Genomic DNA, 22,992 nt, shown 5'->3' with positions numbered 1-22,992 from the left:
AGCATCAAATAACTAAAAACAAAATTGTTTTGAAAACAAACACTTGAAATGACATCAACGTGATAGAAACGACAGTAAATGACAGAAACTATCTTTGGAAAAAAGAAATGTGAAGTGTAATTTAATTGTTTAGTTGGTCTCACGTCCCGTTGAATAACATGGGGAGGCGGGGTTTATAACCTATACTAGGACCAGTCACTGGGGGGGCGATCGAGACGTTTTGGCTTCACTTTTGAGGGCTTGTGCGGCACACTTGGTAATCTTTAACAACAACGAAAATACAATATATATATATATATAATAATTATTTAATTTTTTTTTAAATTACGCAATTCAATGTAATGGAATTTTATTATGAAAGTAAAATGTTTAACATTTTTTTGTGTATAAAAAAAAACTATAAATTGATTACCAATTTAAACAATATGTCCAAAAAACACATTTTATTTGAATAATTTCTATTAAAGAAAGGTAGAAAAATGTATATACAGTATATTTAAAATTCCCCCCTAAGTTCACTTAATTGTTAAATTGTGGGAAAATTAAGTGTTTAATATTGTATCAAATATTTTAGATGTATGATTGAGGCATGAAAATGTACTGCATGCTAGGAATGACCCCTAAGATAAAATCATCCAAAAATTCATTGGAATATGAGGACGCTGCCCTTTCATTCCCTTTGCCTCCAATACAAACACACACACACTCACACACTCACACACATTCCCGCGCTCTTCATATTTTGGGTCTCCATCCCTTGATGAACTGCATGATTTTTTTGACCTGTAACTTTGTAAGGTTAAAGTCCTCAGACAGAATTTCCTCCGTCAGCTGGGTGAAAATAGAGCCATCAATTCTCTCTCGGCTGAACAGACCAACCACGTCATCTGAAAGGCCGATGAACCGCAGACTGGACGAAACCTCCTCCACAGAAAGCCAGCACAGCTCCGCTGGGGGTCGCCATGATGACCCAGCCCCGCCTTCAGCCCCTCTCACCATGGTAATTGATACAGAGGCGGGGTTTACTGTGACCGTGTCCTCTTCTGAACTCTTGAATGGTCTGGGCGGAGGCTCGGGAACCACTTTTGCACCTCCCTGATTGGCTTGAGGCTCCTGGGGGGTGGAGCTAATGAGGTCAGTTATCAGAGTGGGGGAGTTCCTACCAGTAGTGAGCCAATCTGAGGAGCTGTGGGCATGTCCTGGATTGGCAAAAGGGTTTAGAGCGCCAAATGGTGCGAAGCGGTTCTGCGCCACCGGGCATGGCCTGGGACAGGTGGAGTAGTTTTTTTGGGCAGAGTTAGTGCTCAGAAGAGGTGTATTTAAGATGTTGGAGGTGTAGGCCCCGCCTCCTCTGGGGTTGGACCAACAGGCCTGTGCAGGCTGGATGGGATCAGGGCTTACACAGGGGTCAGAGGTCACACAGTCAGCCCAGGTGCACGGGTAACAGTAGAGAGAATAAGAGTCAGGTGACGGAGAGCTACTGCCACTACGAGGAGCAGAACTGACAAAAAGAGAGACAGAAGATACTTGTTTAAAGGAGTCATATCATGATGAATCAAATTGTGCGCCAAATGTGCATTATAAAATAGTCTTAACTCTCTGAATTTGTCTTTGAATTTGAGCATGGTTGAGCCATACTCATCTGTCAGGACAGATTATTGTCTAAAAATGTATGAAATCACTTTAAAGTGCAGGAAAACAAATCTAACCAAATAGGACTTATAATGACTCTATTTAAACCCCTCCCAGAGTAAACCAAACCACAAGACAATAATTTGCAATGGTTTAATTTCTCTGTTTGTGTGTGTGTGTGTGTGTGTGTGTGTGTGTGTGTGTGTGTGATTTTACCTCTCTTGCAGTCCAGATGAATAAAAGAGGTTTGGGCTAAGTGTCTGTGTGGGTGGAGTTTTAGGGAAACAGGGCAGGACTGGAGGGCTGGAGGCGGGGCCTTTAGCACAGCGGGGAGGAACAGGAGGAGCATTTAAGAAACGACACTCTTCTTTCACCTAGAGAGAGAAGCAATCCAAAAGAACAAACAAAACTAGGTGACTATGTTAGAGTAAATCCTCCTCGTGATTCAAGACTGTCTGGGAGAAAATTAAACCAGATGGTACACATTTTCAAACACTACGAAAATTGCTGTAAGCGAGTTTTGACATGCATAAAATGTCGGATTTCACTGAAATAGGTGCCATTCTAATTCAACTAATTGTATAAAATAAATAATATACAATAATAATAACAATATACAATAGGCAAACTACCAGTCAACATGTGGCCAAGTGATGTGGCTTGCGATCTGTCATGCACCGTCCATTAAATGCACCACGCAACAACACTATAATGTGCCAGCAACAAGATTCCAATGCATATGGCATGCATAGTTAAAAGTGTTTATTTCTTAATTACAGGTTATCTTAATAGTCATCATGGTGATAACTTCACCAGGAACAGTTCAGGGATTCTGGGATAAAATGTACTTCCCCTAAAAATACAACAGGGGCTCTCTGTGTGTGTGTGTGTGTGTGTGTGTGTGTGTGGGAGCTAAATTACAGGCCAGGCCTGCAGTCTTTGTGTGTGGGAGAGAGGAAAAGAGAAAGGCTATAATTCCAGTGAGCAGAGTAAAATTGACTAATTCTCTCAGACTCATTTCAATGAGAATTGATCACTAAGTAGTTATAGAATAATTTCCCTTGGCGCAAGTCCCGTCCCACGGTTCAGCGCTCAGATTTATCACTCAAACCGTCAGATCCTGCTGGAAAGCGATGACGGCAAGGGAGAGGAGCTTACCCACTGGCAAGACGTGACCCAAACTGGTGGTGATGGGGTGGAGGGGGGTGAAAACAAACAGCAACATAAGAAGAGATGAACAACAGCTCGAGCTTATGAAGCAGAGGCATCTCAGACTTCATGATTGTATGAGATGCCTGACTTGATTGAAAGGCACGGAGCTACCAGGAGTCTCCCTGCGAGAACTACTGCTTACACTTCCATTTCCATTTCTACAGCTAAAGGGATGAGCTGTTTGAATCTCTGACTTTATGTCTATAATGTGCAAGTATATGTTTAAGTTTACAGTGTGTGCAGTGTGCAAGTATAACAATGTAATTCTGAAAATGTCAAGCACACATTTTGCCATTAATATTAACAAATACAAACATTAAAAGAATTGAGAAAAAAATAATTAAGCCTACAAACAGGTGAAAGCGTCGTGCATTTTTTAGTACAGTGCAAAAGTTTTAGGCACTTGTGAAAAACTTTCAATGTGAGGATATTAAAAACAAAATAATGACATAAATAGTTTTAATTTGTAACATGTAACAGTGTAACATGTCAAATCATATAGAAAACTATATTTTCTGGGATTATGTGTGATTATGTTTATTATGAGTGTGTGTGTGTGTGTGTGTGTGTGTGTGTGTGTGTGTGTTCTGTTCCAGTAATCATTATTCAGCCTTTAAAAGCAACGGTCTCAATAATTTAGTCTGTAGTATGGGGCATCAGTGTTCTGTGATGCTGTATAGACCTTAATGCACATATGATTTTCTCTATGTTCTTGCATGTTTGTTGTGGGACCTTAGAAAAAGAACTGAGAAATTAAATGAAACTCGTTAGAGATATTAAGCTACAATACAACAAAACTCAGGGTCAGATACCTAATAATTCTCGCAGTGTTTTATCACGAAACCTGTCAAGGTCACATTTCACCCCAAAATAAAAAAAAATAAATAAGAAATTCTATTTTGCTTAAAGAAAATGAAGCTCATTTTAGGACCATTACATTTTTTTGCATTGTGATACTATTTTCATTCAAATTTTCTGAAAGTCGTGAAAGGTCACATCACAGATTCTGTTTTGTGTTTACTAGAATTCTGGATACATAATTACATTATTATAAGAATTTTGGGGACAAATTCACTCACAATGTCACAATTCAAAAAATTAATCTTAATGGTCATAAAAATAAGCTTCATTTCTTGTATTTATATGATATATACTGTATATATTAGTGCTGTCAGTCAATACAAATTTGTATTTGTGATTAATTGCTGTGGGAGGGCGGGTCCGGGTCGTGGTCCCGCACACCCGGCCCCTAATTGGGCTGATTAGCCCGAGAGAGATAAGGGCCGACTGGAGACGGCAGTGCGACAGAGAGAGAGTTACGGACAGCTGTCAGACACCTGTGCATGTATTTGTCTTTTGGTTCAGTTCTTCATTAAAATCTGATTTATATTGTCAAGCCGGTTCTCGCCTCCTCCTTTCCCTTATACCTTTACACTGGTGCCGAAACCCGGGAAGGAGGAGGGATGTGCCGTAGTGGAGTTCTCGCCGCTACCATCCACCCCAAACGAGCAGCTGTGGCCATCTGCCGGAGGACGGAGGAGACTTGACGCCTGGAAGCGGAGGAACGGCCGTCGACCGCGAGGGGAGGAGGGGCTCCCAACCAACCGCCTGGAGCGGTAACCGCTGCAAGGGGCGGGGGAGACCCTTACCACCCACCAAAAACGTGGCGGGGTGTTCCGTCCACCAGGGACCGGAGGACTGCCTCCGAACCACCTGGGGACGTGTGGCTGTCGTCCACTAGAGGGTAGTGGAGTGGCCGAGGACCAGACCATGGCGTATAGGAGAACCGCAAGTAAATTTTTTTTCTCTCTCTCTCCTCTCTCTTCCACTACCGCTCCATTCGGCCTTTTCCCACTCTTTTTTTTATGTTTTGATAATTTGACATGATTGCCGTTACGGCATGTAGCTGTCATTTTTTTGTTTTTGTTTCCCTCCCCTTGTCCCCTCCCCTGATCCAGGTAGACGGGGATGACCTGCCGGCAGCCGGAGGCGCAAGGGGGTGGGTAATGTGGTCATGCCTTGGACTGAGAGAACGGGGGAGGAATGTGGCAGGGCGGAGGGCGAGGGCGGTGCCAGGTCGTGATTCCGCACACCCGGCCCCTAATTGAGCCGAGAGAGATGAGGGCCGACTGGAGACGGCAGTGCGACAGAGAGAGTTACGGACAGCTGTCAGACACCTGTGCGTGTGTTTGTCCTTTGGTTCAGTTCTTCATTAAAATATTATTTATACTGTCAAGCCGGTTCTCGCCGCCTCCTATCCCTTATACCTTTACAATCGCATCATTTTTCGTAGTTAATCGCGATTAATCGCATATTTGAAATGCTCAAATTTGACTCTAAATATACTTTGTTTCCTGTCAAAATGTATTTATTTCCTTCTTAGGAAAAAAGCAAAACAATGTGTAACAATATAATGCTTTATTAATATTTTACAAACAAAGGATTTCACAGTATTAAGATAGAAATGCACTAAAATCGCACCAATTCAAGTAAAATTAAACGTTTCCCAAAATCTAAGTGGGAGTTTGACTAATTGAAACTAGTCCCCACATAGGTTGCTTATTTATTGCAATGGGCATTAAAGCTCTATAACTCTCATCCTCCACAATACTAATCAGCTGGCAGACTGTTGCTATCTGCTTAGTTACAGCAATCGTGAAGCCGTGTTCAGGGCCAGAGTCTAGCGCCACTTTGAACTCCACATGAAAAGCACTTGTAGATAAAAAAGTGTCATTCTGTGTTTTTGTAATAGTAAAAACTTGACATGCTTCTGTGGTAATTAAAATGTGCCTTCCTTAGGCTGAAAAATACTTGTTTTCTATCACAAGTCCCATCTGGGCTTGTTTTGTACAATTAATAGCATTAAGAGCTCCTTTCTCCATCACTTTATCACTGACACTAAATCACTGAAAACTAAATCACCTAATCGATTAAGAAAAATTAATGTGGTAAGCTTTAATTAATCGCATGCATTAATGCATTGATTTTGACAGCTCTAATATAAATAAATATATATATATAAAATCTCTTGAGTTGAAATGGACATGTTTTTATGATATTTACCCAAAAAAAGCAATATGAGGGAAAAACAAAATGTATTGAAAATCGGTGAATGACAGGAGAGGATTGCTTACAGCTTCTGATTTGGGTGGGACGGGAGGTGGAGTCGATGCTCTCGACACTCTTCCTGCTTCCATCTGCACCATGGCAACCTGGGTGGATCCCATCGTTCCATCCAATGATGTGGTAGTGGAGTGAAAGGCTATGAGGTTATGCTCTGCCTTCACACCGCTCTCAGAAGTCACACCAAAGCTTCCCGAAGTCTGATCGGTCCAGAGCTCCTCGTACGGAATCTCCTGCGTCTCTGTTGACCAATCCGGCATGACGTATTCTCGTTCCTCTCCGTCACCGTCACTAGAGGGCAGTGTTTGTGCATCGAGCAGCGAGTCTCTGCAGCCATGCGAGATTGTGTGAGTGTGCGTGACCGCTCCGCCTCCGTACATGCACAAAGACAGTCCCTGTAAGGACGTCCCGAGCTCGTCACGGCCGTAGCCTTGAACGCAAACTCGAATCCGTCGTGGGCTTAGACACTCCTCTGAGAAATCTGTCTTCACTTCGCGCACGGCACGCGAATAATCGTCCGGGTTGAAGCTCTCCTGGCACCGCAACGCGCACTGTAGCACCACCTGCTGGTAGGAAGCATCCACGCATAAAAGACCATCCGGCAGAGCAAAGCGAGGCATGTCCGTTAATAACAGGAAGTGAGACGGACTAACTTCCTCTTTGCGAAGTATACAGCAGAGAACGACAGTTTTGCTGATGATGCTGAGAAGTTTATAACGATGGCCCTCACGGATCGCGTGCAGGTCGTACGGGTTTCGAGGAGGTCGTGATGGCACAGATACGTTCACAGGTAGTCGTACACGCTCGATTATGCTACGTACGGTATATTCGCCACCCTGCATTTGCAACTCCTGCGGCGAACGTGTGCAGAAGCGCCCGCGGCAATGGAACGGCAAACTGATGCTCTCATTTGTTCGATGATTCATGCATATCAAACAAGGCATCTTTGTGCGTGCGGGACGTCCCAAAGCTCCACTCGCCTTGCCCAGTCGACGTAGCAGCGTGGTTAGGCGGGATTTCTCACGAGTTGATTGAACGCAGAGCAATTCTGCCTGGCCCATCAGAGTTAGTTCATCTCCCGTCTGCAGAGAGAAATTATACAACTCGCTGTCCTCCGTGAACTCCCCAGATACTACCTACAGAAAACGAAAAACAGACAGATCTATTAGCACTTGAACAACACTACACAGAGGTGGGTAGTAACGCACTACATTTACTCCGTTACATTTACTTGAGAAACATTTTGGAGTTTCTATAAAATATTGGGTTAAAGTCGGGGTACTTTTCACACTTACTCAAGTACATTTCTAATGAAAACATTTGTACTTTTACTTTGTTACAATGGACGATGTTCCTGTTGTTACATTATTGGTTTTAATTTAATAAGTGTAAATAAATGCTTAATATATTGAGATATTTTTGAAAGGGACTTTTACAACAGCAGAACTTGACAGCTGCGCTCTGTCACAGGAGTTGAGTCCACCACAACAGCAGCAGCAAGCGCACCATATAGACACTTCAAGACTATTTCAAGATAAAAATTGCAGTGTGGTAGGTTTTGGCGAATATGATAACGTGGGCTTGTCGGTTTCATTGTCATTTTCAGGGTGATTCTGCAACTATGGGCTCTTATGACCTCGGTTTATAAGTAGGGCTGTCAATCGATTAAAATTTTATCAAATTAATCAAATTAATTACATGGTGTCCCGATTAATTAATCACATTAATCACATTAATTAATTAATTAATCGAATTTAATCGCATATACAAATGTTTGCTGAGAAAGCCCTTCATATAACAATAACTCAATATATAATGATTATACATATTTATATCAACATATAATTATACATAGTTATCTTTAAATATAAAGAAAAAAAAATAATATATATATATATACACACACAATAATTCAATATATAAAGATTAAATAATTATACATAGTTATCTTTAAATATTTAACAATTATATATATAAATATTCAGATAATTAAAATGCATTAAATTCTTGTGGCAGAAGAGTTAATAATTGATAAGACAATACAAAAAGCGGCTTTAGAATTCAATATATTGTTTACTACCATATTATTGATCATAAGTCAATCATTGGTACACAGTTCACAGCAATCCATTACACAAGTGAATTTATCAATCAGTTGGAGATTTATTATGAGGGCTTGTTTAAGGACCGTCAATTTACACCTGCGTCAGACGTCTCGGGTGTGTTGCGTTATAAACATAAAATGTTTAGGTCACTGTGTCAAATATAGTTTAATACTCAATCTTTAAAGACATCTTGAGATCCCTTAGTTTGCATTTGCGCTCCTTCAAGTGTTTTGAACGCAAGAACGTAACGTATATTTGTGTTGTTCTGCCTACTGGAGTGTTTTCTTCACTGTATAAACTGTGCGTTGCTCATACAGCTGAAATGTCACTTACTGCCCTCTGGAGTAAACAGGCGGTACTACAAGCTTGCATTTCTCAGGAATCTTCCGTGGGCATGCGATTAATTGATACATTTTTTAACACGTTATTTTTTGTAAAATTAATCGCACTGAATTAACGCGTTAAATCGACAGCCCTATTTTTAAGTATACATTATTATCTCAGTGTTGCAATATATCAGTTCCTAAGTTAAGTGTAAATGTCTTATGCTTTGCGGATTGCGTGCTTGACTTCTAGAGAGCGAGCTGACAGTATGTCTGCACCTATACAGCATTTCTGCGTTTGACAGATGTGGCGCGTTTTTCTCATGAGCTCTAAACTTAAATAAGCCCAAACGCTTCCAAATACAGAGATAAGTTGCAGTTTACCCTTAGTGTTCAGAAGGAATCATCTAAATTCTTTCGACGCTGAAAATACTGTAACTACACTGATCCAAGTATACATACAGGACTTTAAAATAGTGACAATAGGCGTTAATAAAGCATGATCTTGTTTCGATTTATTCAGCATTACATATAATTGGGCTTGTGGGACATTTTTCATGTTTTTCTCTTCTAATTGGCAGATTCATCCAAATCTGATAAGCGTCCTTAAAGTGATAGTTCAACCATAAATTAATGTTCTGCCATAATTCCCCACCCTCATGTTGTTCCAAACCTGTGTGACTTTCTGTAAATGTGCAACCCAAAAAGGATATTAGACATTATGTTAGAGACTGACAGTCTCAGTCACCATTCCCTTTAAAACATGGAGGAAAAAACATGCAGTGACAGTAAATGGTGACTATAAGGCTAACATTTAACATAACAATGCATTGAAGAACGTCATATGGTTTGAAACAACATGAGGGTGTATGATGACAATTTCCATTAATAATAATAATAATAATTATTATTATTCTGTAATACATTTTAAATATGTATTATGTAATGGAATATTGGGGCGTAATCGTCCATTGTGTTTTATGTGGAAGTAACTAGTTACTCGCTTCTTGAGTATTCTTTTAATTAAATACTTTCGTATTAGAGTATTTTTTTACATTACAACTTTTATTTCAACTTGAGTACTTTTTTTGAAGTTATTGTAGTTTTACTCGAGTAAAGATTTTGGGTACTCTACCCACGTCTGCACAGAATGACTGATATTATCAGTGTACAACTTCTGTTATTTTAGCCTTTTTTAGTGTTAAGAAGATATCTTTTATTCATTAAATGGTTAGTTCACTAAAAAACAAAGATTCTGTCATCATTTAGTCACACCGATGAAAATTAGGACTTTCTTTCTTCTGTGGAACATAAAAAGAGATGATTTACAGAGTGGACATAATACCATACAAAAACAGCATAAGAGCGGCATGAACATTCTGCATAACATCTCCTTTTGTGTTCCATTTAAGAAAGAAAGTCAGACACATATGAAAAAGTATAAGGGTAAGTAAATGATGACAAAATGTTTTGGAGGGGTTGGGGTGAACTATCCCTTTAAGGTTCTGTGAAGGGTTTTAAGGTCTGATAGGTTTATGTTAATCAGAGAGGTGTTCTGATGTTGTCGTTACCTTAACGCTGAACGTAATGGGCTCCATGACGAACACACGATCAGGAAAGATTTCCGCGATTTCTTCCACACTTCCAAAATACTGAACTGGCTCACGTACATCCCGATCCTGATCCAGTAGCTTAAACTTCCCTGAGGAGAAAGACAAAAATCCAGTAAAAGATGTAAAAAAAAAAAACATATATATATATATATATATATATATATATATATATATATATATATACACACACTCACCTAAAGGATTATTAGGAACACCATACTAATACTGTGTTTGACCCCCTTTCAGCCTTCAGAACTGCCTTAATTCTACGTGGCATTGATTCAGCAAGGTGCTGAAAGCATTCTTTAGAAATGTTGGCCCATATTGATAGGATAGCATCTTGCAGTTGATGGAGATTTGTGGGATGCACATCCAGGGCACGAAGCTCCCGTTCCACCATATCCCAAAGATGCTCTATTGGGTTGAGATCTGGTGACTGTGGGGGCCATTTTAGTACAGTGAACTCATTGTCATGTTCAAGAAACCAATTTGAAATGATTCGAGCTTTGTGACATGGTGCATTATCCTGCTGGAAGTAGCCATCAGAGGATGGGTACATGGTGGCCATAAAGGGATGACCTGGTCAGAAACAATGCTCAGGTAGGCCGTGGCATTTAAACGATGCCCAATTGGCACTAAGGGGCCTAAAGTGTGCCAAGAATTACACCACCACCACCACCACCACCAGCCTGCACAGTGGTAACAAGGCATGATGGATCCATGTTCTCATTCTGTTTACGCCAAATTCTGACTCGACCATCTGAATGTCTCAACAGAAATCGAGACTCATCAGACCAGGCAACATTTTTTCAGTCTTCAACTGTCCAATTTTGGTGAGCTCTTGCAAATTGTAGCCTCTTTTTCCTATTTGTAGTAGAGATGAGTGGTACCCGGTGGGGTCTTCTGCTGTTGTAGCCCATCCGCCTCAAGGTTGTGCTTGTTGTGGCTTCACAAATGCTTTGCTGCATACCTCGGTTGTAACGAGTGGTTATTTCAGTCAAAGTTGCTCTTCTATCAGCTTGAATCAGTCGGCCCATTCTCCTCTGACCTCTAGCATCAACAAGGCATTTTCAGCCCACAGGACTGCCGCGATACTGGATGTTTTTCCGCTTTCACACTATTCTTTGTAAACCCTAGAAATGGTTGTGCATGAAAATCCCAGTAACTGAGCAGATTGTGAAATACTCAGACCGGCCCGTCTGGCACTAACAACCATGCCACGCTCAAAATTGCTTAAATCACCTTTCTTTCCCATTCTGACATTCAGTTTGGAGTTCAGGAGATTGTCTTGACCAGGACCACACCCCTAAATGCATTGAAGCAACTGCCATGTGATTGGTTGATTAGATAATTGCATTAATGAGAAATTGAACAGGTGTTCCTAATAATCCTTTAGGTGAGTGTATATATATATATATATATATATAAATAAAAACCTTCAGAAGTAAGCTAAATCTGACCAAATCTTTAGGCACATCATCAGAGACAAAAAAGGATTAATTCAGTAAGTTTAGGGGAATTTGTTTTAATTATAAGAAGTAGAAAAATATTTTCGGGTTTGAGTTAGTATTGTATGTTGCCATTATATTTAGCTGGTATTGGTATGTGCTCATTTAGATGGTCAAATGTGTGTGTGATTTATTTCTAGGTCATTTTCACACACAGATAAAGTGTCTTTTAGTCTCCCAACAACAGCTTTTGTTTCTTCAGCTCTATATGTTCACACTCGCACCTGAAGAGGCTTCTTTCACACCTTTCAGGTTTCCTATATATACACAGTATACCTATATATGTATAATCAAAAGAGAATATATATATATATATATATATATATATATATATATATATATATATATATATATACACACACATATATACCCTCCTGAGACCCGAGGGTGACTGCTGTGTGCATTTTCCATTTTTGATTTATAACTAGTATCCCCTAATAAACATGCAAAAAAAGCAAATAGTATGTCCACATACACAAAAATGTATGTCCACATATGTGGACTGTGGGACTAAGTTGGGACTAAGTCAGATTTTTTTTTAAATAAAATTGTTTATTTTTCCAGGAGTGTTGGTTATTCATGTTTTTGAGACATTACAGCTTTTTTTCTGTAAAGCTGCTTTAGAACAAAGTGTATAATAACAAATAATAAACTATACAATTAAACATTATTTGGCTTGATTTGACTTTTATGTTACAATGGGATTTTTTTTCTACATTGGCAACAAAATCTCAATGTTTTCTCTTTGCACTGTCAAACAAACAAGTGATATCCAGTGCTGAAGCATTTGACCAATCAGAATTTAGCATAATTAATTCTGATACATAGTAATGACCAGCATCATCCAATCACTGCCAACCATGCTAAAATAAAATGATACATTATAAATTGTGAATCTATGTGCTGATTATCATTGTCCCATGTGTGTCAAACATGTCGAGTGATCCAAACATCATCTGCACTTGGCTTCATAGGAAAGATATAGGATGCTCCCTTGCTCCCTATTTAGGGAATGACTTAACCTCCAGTGTGCTGACTGTCTGCACTGATCTCAGAACAGTTTAAAATGCACCTTATTTTCATCTTAACTCTGTATACAGCCTCTCAAAGCAAAAATATTTTCTCAATGTGATAATGCACAGTAAATATAGGATTTCTAATGAAAACCTTGTGCTATGGTACACATTAGGGTGGATTGTGTTTAGCAGAGTGGGGTTTTGCAAAAAATCGTTAACATTTTTAAATAGCATATCGGATGAAACTAGAGACTGTAATCTTTGGACACAAACAGGTTTCAGTGTAAAAACGATAATGAGGTTTCTAAACCGATGTAGTTTTGTTGGTGTTTCTCCCAAAGACAATCTCCACTTTGATCTGTGCAATTTTGTTTTGTCACCGTACGTCGATAGTTTAGCCCTTCACTGACAGTACAGAATCTTCTGAACTGAGATCAGTCAGTTTAAATTCAATTACATTTTGCATTGAGTATAGTGAAGACAAAATACAACATCCGCATGTGTGCGTGAGGTCGCACGAGGATATATATATATATATATAAATACACCGATCAGCCACAACATTAAAACCAGCTGCCTAATATTGTGTAGGTAAAACAGCGCCAACCCGCATCTCAGAATAGCATTCAGAGCTATTCTTATCTGAGTTACCGTTGACTTTGTCAGTTTGAACCAGTCTAGCCATTCTCTGTTGACCTCTCTCATCAACAAGATGTTTCCATCTGCAGAACTGCCCCTCACTGGATGCTTTTTGTTTTTGGTGCCAGTAAACTCTAGTGACTGTTGTGTGTGCAAATCCCAGGAGATCAGCAGTTACAGAAATACTCAAACCAGCCCGTCCGGCACCAACAATCATGCCAGGCTCAAAATCACTGAGATCACATTTTTCCCCATTGTGATGGTTGATGTGAACATTAACTGAAGCTCCTGACCAGTATCCGCATGAGCACCACGGAATTGCAAAAATGAAAAAAAATTCAAAACAGCTTTCTGAAATCGCTCTTCATCTGCTGCTGTTCAAACAGACAGATATAGAGGTCTGCAACCCGACCTGGGCCCGACAGGACCCGAGAACCCGATGGGTTTCGGGCCGGGTACGGGTACGTTTTTCAAGTAGGACTTCGGGTTACCGAACTTGTTTCGTGCACGCGGTCTTACAGACAAGCGCGAACGGACGAGTTAGGGGCCGTTCACACCGAACGTGTTTTTGCCTGCATCTGTTCTGTTTTCCCATTGTTTTCCTATGTAAACACATGCTGAACGAATGTCTTTGACATTTACATATTTTTCAGTGTCTCGTCACAGGACCGGCGCATTTTAAACACCATGTCAAGTTAAAAAGAACTTCAAATTGTCAAAAACGCATGTTGCGCTCTGTTTCATTCCTTGCGCTGCATCTAGATTGTTTTCAGCGCAAGGTGTCGCAAAGATTCAAACAAGTTCAGGCTGCATCGAGGGGACTGTTGCAGTGTTTCATATTATTCCAGATTGTTCTGCACCAAGTGAAGTTTCAGCAAATAAACAGTAAGTCAATGTTTTTTTCCCCTTCTGCTCTAACGTACTGAGGGGCTGCTGTGCCTTGTTAAAACTGTGTATGTTTACAGTTTCAGTACTGTTACGAATGTTGCCGATATGTTTACATATTATACAGTTTAATGCCCACGCAGACCTCTAGTCAGATTTGTCCCGCCCCAAACTCCATTGGTTGAGTAATGTTGTTGGGGCGGGTCTACGCGGGTTATTCAAAACAAACACGGGAAATTTTATAGGCCACAGAGACACAGTGTTACAGATCTCCAGAGAATTTACATATGAACGGCTTACTTATAGTTGTCTCTGCATATTAAGCTGGGATAGTATAAAGTAGAAAGTATTTTAAAATATACTTAAGCTTGAAGGCTCATGAGTTATTGACTAGAATATCTAAACGACTCAAATTTATTGCAGGATTTTAAGGTAACAGAATATTATTTGTGTTATTCTTCTATTGCGTAAGAGCAAGAAAAATAAATGATTTACAGTCGCAGGGTTGGTGGCTCATTCTGACGCAAAATGTCTGAGAAGGACATAGCTGCAGGCATTGCTCCAAAAAGGGGTGGGCCACCATTAAAGATATAGGGAGCCCCTAATCAACCCTTTCCCTAACCTTAACCGTGAGTGGAAGTGACGCCCCCTTTTGGAGTTAGCACAACCCCCTTTTGGAGTAACCCTGCCCTCTTTTGGAGAATCTGCCCCCATTTGGAAGTCTCCGGCCTGCAGTTATACCTACTTGAAATGTCTGAGCATGAAGGCGGATCCCTTAGTGCTATAGATATTAATGCTTTATTTAAAAAAAAGGTACAAACAAAACTTTTAAACCAACCACAGGTAAATCAGATGTTTGGTAATGTGTTAACGAAACGTGTGTTTTTCTCTCTCTCTCTCTCTCTATATATATATATATCTCTCAGTTTTTTATGGGTGGGAATTGGAAAAAATAGCCTATGACACCGGAGCAGGCAGGAGCGTGACAGAATCTTACGGGAGCGGGACTGAAACATTTGAATAAAAATTAATTATTTTGTTTTTTGCATTTTTGTGTCATTTTAAACATGTTACAGGACATCCACAAATGAGTTTTTTCAAATATGAACACTCAGTACAATAGACTTCTGTTATTTTCACATAAAGCTTAATCATTACTATTGTCTAACCTAAATCCTACCCCTTAATAAAGATGCACTGAAAGTGAATGGTGACTGAGGCTGACATTCTGTCTGCCATCTCCTTTTGTGTTCCACGGAATAGAAGTAGGTGAATAATTGACAGAATATTTATTTTTGGGTGAACAACTGCTTTAAATCTTTTTGAAAATAAATCTCTTAGGTGTGTTCAGATCTTATTACTGTAATACCATCTTGCATATTAGTACTTTATCTGTCTATCTGAGAGACGTTGGACACAGCAACGGAGACAGACATGATTTCATCGCTCTCTCTCAGCATCTTACTGAAGCCGGAAACCCCACCAGATGATCTCATTGGTCACCTGACCAAACGGTGCGGGTGGCGTGTATATTAGGTAGCGGCCGTCCCCGGGGAGGAAGTCCAACATGGTAATGTCAGCTATTCCGGAAGCTCGGGATAACGGGCTCCTCCGCGGGTCTCACGGGAATGACGTCAGGATGAAGTAATGATGAGTTGTGCTTTATGAATGAGAGCGCTTACCAAAAGGGTTCAGGCAACATGAGCTCCTACACTATTATGAGGGCTAAAAGCCTCTTTCTCCATTGACGGCCATTCATATTGTTGCAGGCAACATAACAATTGCAAATGTTTTATTTAAAAAAATATCTAGAGATCAGAATATCATGGCGAAACCATCCAGAATAGTCTAGCAACCAGCTTGCAATACTAGCCTAGAATTGTGGCAGTGAGTTCTGCACATATTTTCTTTAGAAAATATAAAAGTATTGGTCTTTGTTATGTTCATCAATGCTTGTTCCTGTATTGACTAGATGCTTTGCCAATATTGTATAAAACAATCATGGCAATAAAACATACAGAATTGAATTAAGACTGTGTGTGTGTGTGAGAGAGAGAGATAGAGACTGACAGTGTGTGTGTGTGTGTGTGTGTGTGTGTGTAATGGAGAATGGTCTAAGTGAACATGTGTGAAGTTGAGTGCTTGAATACAACAATCAATATACTGTTAACAGCCAATCCTCTCTCTGATCTGAATGTGTTTCAAATAGGTGCTACACTCTCAGTAGTTCATGAAAAATATGTTGTTTTTTTAGTTCAGTTAATGTGTTTCTCTGCTGTAATACTGTATGCTGTGATATTCTGCTGTTTTTCACATGATGATTCTGTTGATTATCTAAAAACTCCACTTGATTTACATAAACTAGATGTTTTCTGAAGAATATATGAGTGGTACTTGTCTGTGCAAAAGTGCCCACCACTATGCTAGGGTGTTACAGGTGCTTGCCAGGGCGTTGCTATGCCGTTGATAAAGTGTTTGCTTTGTAAAGTGGTTGCTAGGGTGTTCTGAGTGGTTGTTCAAAACCCTCACTCTAAGTATGAGCATTAGTAATAGTGATGCTTGCTTTAGCAAACACCACTAATAAGTAAGAATGGCAAGCTGAATTGGTACAGTCACATAGTCCATCTCTGACCTGCTGACCTCACATGTGTGTTTGTTTGTGCGTGTGTTATATGGTACCTTGATACTGTAGTGGGATGTCTATTTTGGGTCCGATCACATAATGACCCTCCTCTAGGCTGTGGGCAGTGATTGTGGTCCACTGTCTGCAGGAGTGAAGAAATATCACGTCCTCCTCTGATAAACCCTCCACATTCTCACCTACACACACAAACAGAGACAAAAAGAGATTGTACATCATTAACAGGTACAACAGTAAGATTATCAGTGTTATTATAAGTGTTAGTTTCCTCTTCTGTCAGTTCCAAAATGTATCAACAACAGCCTTGTCAATGGATAGTGCAACTTTTTGTGTGTGTGAATTTTGAGTAAATATTGGAGTCAAAGTTTTTTGCTTAATTTATAGAATTTTGTGTTATTTTTTGTCCTTTCTATAATGATTAAATCTGATCTTTTATCTGAATATCAGGCTTATCTCTTCACACAACTTCATGCTGATCTTCTGATCTCACCACTAAACATGAGACTGATCTCACCACTGAACATCAGACTGATCTCACCACTGAACATCAGACTGATCTCACCACTGAACATCAGACTGATCTCACCACTGAACATCAGACTGATCTCATCACTGAACATCAGACTGATCTCATCACTGAACATCAGACTGATCTCACCACTAAACATCAGACTGATCTCATCACTGAACATCAGACTGATCTCATCACTGAACATCAGACTGATCTCATCACTGAACATCAGACTGATCTCACCACTGAACATCAGACTGATCTCACCACTGAACATCAGACTGATCTCACCACTGAACATCAGACTGATCTCACCACTGAACATCAGACTGATCTCATCACTGAACATCAGACTGATCTCACCACTGAACTTCAGACTGATCTCACCACTAAACATCAGACTGATCTCACCACTAAACATCAGACTGATCTCACCACTAAACTTCAGACTGATCTCACCACTAAACATCAGACTGATCTCACCACTAAACATCAGACTGATCTCACCACTAAACATGAGACTGATCTCACCACTAAACTTCAGACTGATCTCACCACTAAACATGAGACTGATCTCACCACTAAACATCAGACTGATCTCACCACTAAACATCAGACTGATCTCACCACTAAACTTCAGACTGATCTCACCACTGAACATCAGACTGATCTCACCACTAAACATCAGACTGATCTCATCACTGAACATCAGACTGATCTCACCACTGAACATCAGACTGATCTCACCACTAAACATCAGACTGATCTCACCACTAAACATCAGACTGATCTCACCACTAAACATCAGACTGATCTCACCACTGAACATCAGACTGATCTCACCACTAAACATCAGACTGATCTCACCACTAAACATCAGACTGATCTCACCACTAAACTTCAGACTGATCTCACCACTAAACATTAGACTGATCTCACCACTGAACATCAGACTGATCTCACCACTAAACATCAGACTGATCTCACCACTAAACATCAGACTGATCTCACCACTAAACATCAGACTGATCTCACCACTAAACATCAGACTGATCTCACACACTAAACATTAGACTGATCTCACCACTGAACATCAGACTGATCTCACCACTAAACATCAGACTGATCTCACCACTAAACATCAGACTGATCTCACCACTAAACATTAGACTGATCTCACCACTAAACATTAGACTGATCTCACCACTGAACATCAGACTGATCTCACCACTAAACATCAGACTGATCTCACCACTAAACATCAGACTGATCTCACCACTAAACATCAGACTGATCTCACCACTAAACATCAGACTGATCTCACCACTAAACATCAGACTGATCTCACCACTGAACATCAGACTGATCTCACCACTAAACATCAGACTGATCTCACCACTAAACATCAGACTGATCTCACCACTAAACATTAGACTGATCTCACCACTAAACATCAGACTGATCTCACCACTAAACATCAGACTGATCTCACACACTAAACATGAGACTGATCTCACCACTTAACATCAGACTGATCTCACCACTAAACATGAGACTGATCTCACCACTTAACATCAGACTGATCTCACCACTAAACGTAATATTTTAATCAGACTGATCTCACCACTGAACATCAGATTGATCTCACCACTAAACGTAATATTTTAATCAGACTGATCTCACCACTGAACATCAGATTGATCTCACCACTAAACATGAGACTGATCTCACCACTTAACATCAGACTGATCTCACCACTAAACGTAATATTTTAATCAGACTGATCTCACCACTAAACATCAGACTGATCTCACCACTGAACATCAGAATGATCTCACCACTAAACATCAGACTGATCTCACCACTAAACATCAGACTGATCTCACCACTAAACATCAGACTGATCTCATCACTGAACATCAGAATGATCTCACCACTGAACATCAGACTGATCTCACCATTAAACATCAGACTGATCTCACCACTAAACGTAATATTTTAATCAGACTGATCTCACCACTGAACATCAGACTGATCTCACCACTAAACATCAGACTGATCTCACCACTGAACATCAGACTGATCTCACCACTAAACATCAGACTGATCTCACCACTAAACATCAGACTGATCTCACCACTGAACATCAGACTGATCTCACCACTAAACATCAGACTGATCTCACCACTAAACGTAATATTTTAATCAGACTGATCTCACCACTGAACATCAGACTGATCTCACCACTAAACATCAGACTGATCTCACCACTAAACATCAGACTGATCTCACCACTAAACATCAGACTGATCTCACCACTAAACATCAGACTGATCTCACCACTAAACGTAATATTTTAATCAGACTGATCTCACCACTGAACATCAGACTGATCTCATCACTAAACATCAGACTGATCTCACCACTAAACATCAGACTGATCTCACCACTGAACATCAGACTGATCTCACCACTAAACATCAGACTGATCTCACCACTAAACATCAGACTGATCTCACCACTGAACATCAGATTGATCTCACCACTGAACATCAGACTGATCTCACCACTTAAACATCAGACTGATCTCACCACTAAACGTAATATTTTAATCAGACTGATCTCACCACTGAACATCAGACTGATCTCACCACTAAACATCAGACTGATCTCACCACTAAACGTAATATTTTAATCAGACTGATCTCACCACTAAACATCAGACTGATCTCACCACTAAACATCAGACTGATCTCACCATTAAACATCAGACTGATCTCACCACTAAACATCAGACTGATCTCACCACTAAACATCAGACTGATCTCACCACTGAACATCAGACTGATCTCACCACTAAACATCAGACTGATCTCACCACTAAACATCAGACTGATCTCACCACTAAACATCAGACTGATCTCACCACTAAACATCAGACTGATCTCACCACTGAACATCAGACTGATCTCACCACTAAACATCAGACTGATCTCACCACTAAACATCAGACTGATCTCACCACTAAACATCAGACTGATCTCACCACTAAACATCAGACTGATCTCACCACTAAACATCAGACTGATCTCACCACTAAACATCAGACTGATCTCACCACAAAATAAACATCAGACTGTGCTCTAGAGTGAGAGACTGGTGAATTGTATTGAACTGGTATTAAAAGAATTCCACATTAAAAGAAATCCACATAAAAATAAATGCTTTTGCACAGGAAACAAGTCCAAAATAAATAAATATACACAAAAAAACCTCAGCAGATTGTCTGTTGTGTTTGTTGTGTATAATTACTACTGTCTGTGCTGATACAGTGAGATATTCGCCTACACATATAAACACACTCTGAGCGCAGCAGCATCTAATCGAGCAGTGGCAACGTAATATTTTAAAGTGATAGTTCACCAGAAAATGAAAATTCTCTCATTGTTTACTCATCCTCATGCCATCCCAGATGTGTTTGACTTTCTTTCTTCTAAAAATCTTTGTTTGTGTTCAGTAGAAGAATATCTCAGCTCTGTAGATTCATACAATGCAAGTGAATAGAGGCCAGAACTTTGAAGCTCTAAAAAGCAAATCAATGCAGCATAAAAGTAAGTCCTTTTCCCACTTGTTCATTTGCGCACATGTTATATGCCGGTAATAAAGGGTGAAATGAGAGGCCAAAAAACATTATGTGTGCTCATCAGTTTTTGCTCACTCCGCTAAATAATACCGGATTATGTACATATATTGTAAAATCAGATTTTTTATTTTTTTTTTGCTTGCTACAGTCACTTTTGCTTGTTCACAGCAGGCTTTAATACATATAATGTAAAAAGTACAAATACAAATCTTTCTCAGAATAAATGCAGTGCTATTGTTTAAGTTACTTCATTAAAGAGCTTTGCTCTTTGTTGCCAATGTCAGACATTTATTATTTAAAAGTCATTTATGTTGAATCCTTGAATGAGTTTAAATGAAACATTTGTGTGCCCTGTTTTTTTTTTTTATATCGTTTTTTTGTGTATCGTTACATGCCAAGTTGACTTGCATTGTATGGACCGTCAGAGTCGTTTTTTGGGTGAACTATTTCTTCTTTTTTCTTAACTATTTATTCCATGTGAATCAGATGTTCTCCTCCCGTCTCGGCGCAGATCTTGACCAGAAAAAGCAGCAAAGTGAACCAGACCTCATGCAGACAAAAGTCTGACTCTGTGAGACTATTCAAGCAAAAACAAAATCTCACAGCTGCAAGACAAACACAGAAATGAACAGAATGGAGAAACTGTTCAACATATCAGCCCCGAGCTCTGTTAACTGAAATATCCATTACAAAGAGACTGAGAATATTCACATCATGACGAATAATTCAAAAGACCATGTGTGTATCAGTCACTCTCATTCACTCGGCTTCACAGATTCTCTGGTTCACTAACTAGTACGTTTCTGAGAGTTACAAGACAGGCTCCTCGAACAAACAGCTCAATAATGAAGACACCAATTCCCTGATTATTAAATGTTGTGTCACAATGGTAACAGGTGTGATGCTGCTGCAGGCTTTGATCACTGATATCAGCACTGATTCAATGACTCATTTCCATTCAGCAGCTTTTTCCCACCATAGAGTGTCACTCTCACACACAAACACACACTTTAACACACTCATAAACTCTTGTCTATAACACACATATATTCTCACACTCTCTGTTACACACACTGGAATGTCTGAGCACTAATAGAAGTTTAATTGTGTGTTCTTCAGTCGTTCTGGACAGGGATTGTTGAGTAAATGTTGGTGCTTCTCCTGCAGGAGGTTGTTTAGTATGCAACACACACTACAGCACATTACAACATTAACATATGAAAGGAGATGCAGCTCTTTTACGCACAACACACACTCTGTCACCTTTAGGCACAAGAGAATTCAACTATAGACGCATCACTTGGGAATTTGCGTTAGAAACATTTACACAACGTTTGATTAAAGTTTGATTTAATGAGAAAGGGGTGATTTTATTACTGTTTGTCAAACAGATGCGAGTGTTTTCAAAGTTCATTAGCATAATAAGACTCGAAAATGCATGAATATATCAGTCATGTTTTATATTCTGGTAACTTCTGCGGAGCGTGTTCATTGCAAGACGCCGCAGCGGCTTTCACGCGACACGGGATAAAATAAAGTCGCGCGCATGCTGTCTAGACAGCTTTTGATTTAGTTTTGTCGCGTGATAATGCTTAACTCCGAGTGCATTTCTTACCGTGGCTCAGCCGCACGAGTGTCGGTAGGCGGAATTTGCTCACGATCACGTCCAGCGGCAGCTCCACGGAGCTCCACGGGAGTCCGTTAATGCTCGCGGATAGTTTATCCATCTTTCATCCGTCACCATCATCCTTGGTGCCGGTGTCAGGAGGAGCGCATCGCGCCATGGTGAAGAAGAGAAATCCGCGAGATGTCTTACGCGATCTGATCTGTTACCGAACGCGCGCGACACCCGCTCTCCTCCCGCCGTGGCCCGCGCGCACCGGAACACAAGACAGCGCGCGCTTATCCCGTGCGCACCAAGATTTATCTCCAATACAGCAAACTGTTGAAACGATACAAATGTGCATGTTCTGTCTTAAGGAGAAATATATAAGTGTATTATATAGGCTGAGATGGCTTCATAAATACAATTAATCAACACTTTTTATCATTCAACTGAGAGGTTAATTCCAAGACTCAGTCCTCAAGGAAATATTCTGGAATTTAAAGGAACATTCCGGGTTCAATACAAGTTAAGCTCA

At 40.0% G+C, this 22,992-nt stretch overlaps 2 protein-coding genes across 2 annotated transcripts in view; both read right to left on the bottom strand.

The window, feature by feature from the left end:
• LOC127621932 (protein eva-1 homolog A-like) overlaps positions 1 to 22,992 on the bottom strand; it is a 187,298-nt gene that overhangs the window by 43,387 nt on the left and 120,919 nt on the right. The gene's annotated exons all lie outside the window — the stretch shown is intronic.
• On the bottom strand, positions 515 to 22,659 carry LOC127621922 (GRB2-associated and regulator of MAPK protein 2-like). The gene is made up of 6 exons (XM_052095735.1): positions 22,467 to 22,659; positions 16,736 to 16,876; positions 9,967 to 10,097; positions 5,979 to 7,103; positions 1,849 to 2,006; positions 515 to 1,501 (listed from the first exon to the last, which is right to left on the bottom strand). Exons 1-6 carry the CDS (start codon positions 22,576 to 22,578, stop codon positions 736 to 738), a joined length of 2,433 nt encoding a protein of 810 aa, XP_051951695.1. The 5' UTR covers positions 22,579 to 22,659; the 3' UTR covers positions 515 to 735.

The sequence above is a fragment of the Xyrauchen texanus genome, chromosome 28 (assembly GCF_025860055.1).
Source record: "Xyrauchen texanus isolate HMW12.3.18 chromosome 28, RBS_HiC_50CHRs, whole genome shotgun sequence".
NCBI classification, from domain to species: Eukaryota; Metazoa; Chordata; class Actinopteri; order Cypriniformes; family Catostomidae; genus Xyrauchen; species Xyrauchen texanus.
Note: the sequence above shows the minus strand (reverse complement) of the source record. Positions and strands in the feature narration are given on the sequence as shown.